The 5,303-nt window shown below is 34.0% G+C and overlaps 1 protein-coding gene across 1 annotated transcript; it reads left to right on the forward strand.

The window, feature by feature from the left end:
* Positions 1 to 43: 43 nt before the first annotated feature.
* LOC134255816 (uncharacterized) lies at positions 44 to 3,697 on the forward strand (the record flags this gene model as incomplete). The annotated part of the gene is made up of 3 exons (XM_062738358.1): positions 44 to 295; positions 1,534 to 1,993; positions 3,655 to 3,697. Coding segments are annotated over 3 exons (755 nt in total), but the record flags the coding sequence as incomplete, so codon positions are not given.
* Positions 3,698 to 5,303: the final 1,606 nt, after the last annotated feature.

Consider the following 5,303-nt stretch of genomic DNA (forward strand, 5'->3'; position numbering starts at 1 on the left):
TAGAACATCGATACAATGATAGGTGTTTTTTTTTTTATTATAGTTGGTGTGCCAATGCAGATTTTAATAAGAGGAGAAGAGTCAGTGAAGAATTTCATTGAAAATCTGAAGAAAGGGGAGACGACCCTGTACCACGCCTCTGGGATGATCATTGGGTGTGCAGGTAGTGGAAAGTCAACACTACTAGAAAGACTGAAGGGCACCGACCTGAAAGAAATCCTGGAGAGTTCAAAGTCAACCAGGGGAATTGATGTCCAGGCTGACATATTTGATGTAACTGGAAAAACAATCAAGGGTATGATTTTTTATTACATCAGATTTAGTACAATTTTTTAGTTGAGCCGAAGTCTCAAGTGAGCTTTTCTGGTCAAAAATTTTCTGTTATCTGTCATTGTTAGTGTTGCCATTAACTTTCTCATTTTTATCTTCTTCTCAAGAATAAGTAAGCCAATTTCAATCAAACTTGGCACATAGTGTACTTGGGTAAAAGGGGTACAAGTTCATTCAAATAAAAGACAATCCCCTTCAAAGGGAAGATAACTGAGAAATGGTGAAAATTTTGTTGATGTATTTAAAAATCTTCTCCTGAACCAGTGGACTGGAAAAGGTCTCGTAAAACTTCTGCCGGATAAAATGTAGATTCAGGATAGTTCAAATCATGGTGGGGACATAATGGGAAATCCAAGTTTTATATAGAAATATAAGAACTATCTCTTAAAATCTTCTTGTCAAGATCGCAAACAATATGATTGGGGGTATTCATATGGAAGCATCCTTAGGTAGTATAGAGTTTGTTCAAATCATGATCCCCAGAGGTAGGATGGGGCTGTAAAAGGAAATCAACATTTTACATAGAGATATATAACTCGATAAAAAATATCTTTAAAATTCTTCATCTAAAAATCAGCAAAGCCATGATTTGAGATACTGTATATAGGGTTATTTCTCCCCGTGTTATTTTCGCATTTTGGCACTTGCAAACAATTTTGCCCCGTTTAAAATTCACCAAATCAATTCCGTTTAAGAAATTATGTTGTGTAATTTATATTCGCACTGTTTTAAATTCCCCCAAAAAGAAAAGGGCGAAAGGGACGAAAATAAAACCGGGGCAAAAATTTCTCTGTATACAGTATTTGCTTGGAAGCACATTAGTGTGGACCAAAAATTGTTGAAAATATAACCGGCAGGATTAATCTTAGAGGAACTAGGGGTATCATTTCGTGAGCACATTGCTCACAGGATCTTTTTTTCCAATTCTTAATTTGGATGACCATTCTTTAAGATTTGAGGTGGATCATGACCTTGTAAATTAGGCCACAGTTTCTAGCTCAAGTATTGGGGGACAATATAATAAGTCAGAGAGAGAGAGAGAAAGAAAGAGAGAGAGAGAAAGCAAAGTCGGTGAGCATCGTGACCTTTCAGCTCGATCAAAAAGCTAGTGTTGTTCAAAGCATATATATGTTTGTAATAAAGAAATAAATAGAATGACTAAATGACTAAAAAAAAGTAAAATATTTTAATTTTACTTTGCAGTAAACTCATCAAACCAAAAGCAACGCTTTAAAGTTAAAATTGACGAATCAAGCCAACAAGAGAGTATTCAGGACAAACCTGCAGAGTTGTCTGGTGACATGAAAGAGTTGAACATTGAAAAGAAAGTCTGTCAGGAGAATACAGGCAGTAGAACAAGCGATCAAGAATCATCAAGTGATGAAGAAATTACACATGAGAGTTTGAAAACAGAATCTGAATCACGTAAAGGCAATGAGGCTGCTGCCTTTGTGGAAAAAGAAGAAATGGTTGAAGACAAGCAAAATATTCCTAAAGAATCAGATTTATCGGGAATTTTACGAGTTTCCAAAGATGTTTCAGGTGATCCAGAGAAAAAAATTACTATGGTAGACTTTGCGGGACAGTGTTCATATTATGCCTCACATCAGATTTTTCTGAGTCCCCGGGCATTCTTCATTCTGGTGCTGAATATGGAGAAGAAGTTTGCCAGTGGAGAGCTACAAATTTTGTCATGTATTCGGCACTCAGGACCATTTAGCAGTGAGGAATCTTTTTCATGCCAGCACCTAGCTGCTGCGAAACAGGACCTCGCGGTTTATATATGACGTTAAGGATCAACTCCTTACTCTTATAATGACTCTAGAGCAGATACTGTTACCACTGAGCCATGTGGTCCATCGACTCATGCCATTAAAAGTCTAGGATTATTTACCCATGTATGACTCTTTATGAATAATGACTGTCATTAAATGTAAACTTTTGAACAAAATAACTTTTTAACAAAATGATCACTACTTGCACCATATAAAATAATTTTTAATTAAAGAAGATTTAAGACTTTTAAAATATACATAATAAATCTTGCAGGGCAATACCTAATATGTATTTTTGACACCAAGTTTTGCTTTTCTAGCAAAGTCTACATGTATTTTAATGTTTGAAGTATATAATTAATTAAGTTTTTTATATGATCAGGAAAAGTTGACTATCACAGCCTAACAAAATTTAAAACTTCAGAACACTACTAACTGCTAACACAATCCTCTGTAGGAGAAATTCAGTATGTTACTTTTTGGAGTGGTCAGAACTATGGCTTACATTACTTTTTGGCTCAACCTGAATGGCTATAATTGACACTTTTTGTCTAAATATCTTAAACCAAAGTTTCTGTGGCTTAAGATGTAATGTGACAGTACATAATACTTGAATTGTCTTTGCAGTTTACCCTAGAAGATATTTATTAAATGGTTTTAAGCATCCTGGTCTGCGGATCAATGTTGTAAAGTGATAGGAATATTTTAATATTTCTTAATTTGAGTTGACCAGTGAAATCCTGTTAATGCCACACTCATACATTTAGAAATCAGTATACAGCATAAGTGGAAATTGTCCTTAAAAATTGGTATTTTATTTTTAGAGAGAGGTAATTTTAGCGATTTTAGCGATTTTAAAGAGCGCAATAAATAAACTATTACAAATAAAGTGCAATTAATTTTTAGCGATATTCAATTTTAGCGATCCTGGCACCCTCGCTAATAATGCCAAAAATAAATCCTCGCTAAATATTCTGCTTATACGGTAATAATTGTTTGTTCACATCATTAAACTTCTTAAGGGGACACAAAAATCCTTTGAAGAGGAGACTACTCTAAAGATAAATATTCCTGCCAAGGAAAGCATAATGAATTTGATGGCACTTATTAGATTACATCACTGCATTCTCTTGTACACAGGAAAGTAGCACCGTTTTCATGATTTTAGTAAATGTTTGAAAAGATTCCCTGGATTTTATGGTTATTTATGCATGATCTTCACCATTAGAAAATGGACTATATAATCTATCCCATTATATTATGAAGAGGGCACTTCAAATCAGTATTTAGGCATGCAAGGCTATACAAACATGCATTGTTGAAGTAATCTTTGATCAATTAAAAACATGCAGTGTCTGTATATTTAAATTGTGCTTCATATGATTGATTTATTGCATAAAATCCTATAATACCCCTTTACCATTCTCTTTTTGGACAATCAGCAAAAAAATCGATCACCCACTTGAGTTTTTCTACTCTCTAATAATGACAAATAAAATAAATGATGTAATTTGAGAACAGTTTTGTTAATCTCATTTCTGAATTACAGGTTTGGTGATAATTTTCATACCACAATTCAGATGGCTCTTTAAAGTGGTGGGTATCAGTTTTCAGGATAAGAATTGTACATCTGGGGTGATGATTAAGATTTAATATCAAGAATATTATTTTCTTGTGTTATGTAAACTTTTGTTCAGATATATACTTTGAATTCCATGTAGGATACCCACCTGAAGATAGTTTATCTGAATTACTCAAATCTGTACATAGCATTTTTCAATTCGATTTATTGCTTAAGACATACATTTTTATGGCATATTACTTGTCACATTATAATTCCTAGTATGCAAAGGGTTCAATTAATAAAGTAAATCTGGTGAAATTTCACATATCCCAGTAACATGTATGTCTTGGGAAACAGCTACCCTGGTAGGTTAAATTACATAGAGAAAGAAAATCTATTACTTGTTCATCTGCCATTTTCCAGAAAAAAATAATTTTGTATTTGACATGGATAGATCTGCAAAAATTAATACAATTTGATAAGTTTTCAAGCCATACTTGCCAATAAAGCCATTTTTTAAAGTATGTAAATTGAATTCTCTCAAGAACTCCTTTGAACTCTTGTAGGTTAGCCAGAGCCAAAAGCAATGCTAGCTAATTATAACTATTGTTATTTATTATAAAGGTACAGATTTGAAAAATATACAGTATATAACATGGGAAAAAGTACATTTACAGTATATTGATATTTCTGTTAGTGTATATGCCAGACCTTGACCTAAATCAGCAAAATATTGATGACTAGTACATTCATAATTTCATATTGCTCTGGTCACTATTGTTAATGTTCAATATTTTGAATAAGAAATGTTTCTTAATTTGAATTTAAATTATGAATTGTTTAATTATCTTCTTGGCAGGTCTCTTGTAAGTCATTCTACCAAAGCAATGCAAGTCCTCTTCCAATCTTCATTTGTTGAGCAGAGAATGTCAGCATCAAGGTTGAAAGGTCACATCTGGAAGAGGTCAAGGTTAAAATCTTAGGATGAGAGGAAGTGTCCACCATAGAAGATTATTTTATCCAAAAAAGGACATACACAGACAGTGCAGGTAAGGCAAGAAAGACTAAACAACTTTTCATAAGGAAATGAATAAGGTTCAAATAATCATGTAATGTGACACCTGCTACCATATCGACTACTGAATATGTGCATTATATAATCTGATTTTTACTGATCAAGAGGAGATATTTATGCTGAAATGTTCTAGATGAGAAGCTGTCCATACATGCCAACTTTCCCGATTTAGGCGGGATTCTCCCGATTTTACCCAGCCATTCCGCTATCACGATTGTGAAAGCAAAATTACCCCTAAATCCCGATTTGACCATTTTTCGACCAAAATTTCCAATTTTCCGACTTGACCCGAGTTTGAGAGAATCGGGATACAATCGTGAAATCTCGTTAACCTCTCGTATTATCAACCAATGAAATTTACGAATTCGCACGCTTAGGTCGCGTGTAATTTACCTATCGAGGATACCTACCTGTGTGTACTGTGACGATTACTCAGTCAATTATGAGCATGTGTCATGTTTTGATAACAATTAATGCTATTCTGGGGTATGGTGGAGATCAATCGGGAATCTCGCATATCGATTCACCGTGGGTGCAACTCCACCACGAAAAAAGAGTA

Source organism: Saccostrea cucullata, unplaced genomic scaffold (genome assembly GCF_032062105.1).
Source record: "Saccostrea cucullata isolate Sc308-1 unplaced genomic scaffold, CSIRO_AGI_Scuc_v1 ctg15992, whole genome shotgun sequence".
In the NCBI taxonomy this organism is placed as follows: Eukaryota; Metazoa; Mollusca; class Bivalvia; order Ostreida; family Ostreidae; genus Saccostrea; species Saccostrea cuccullata.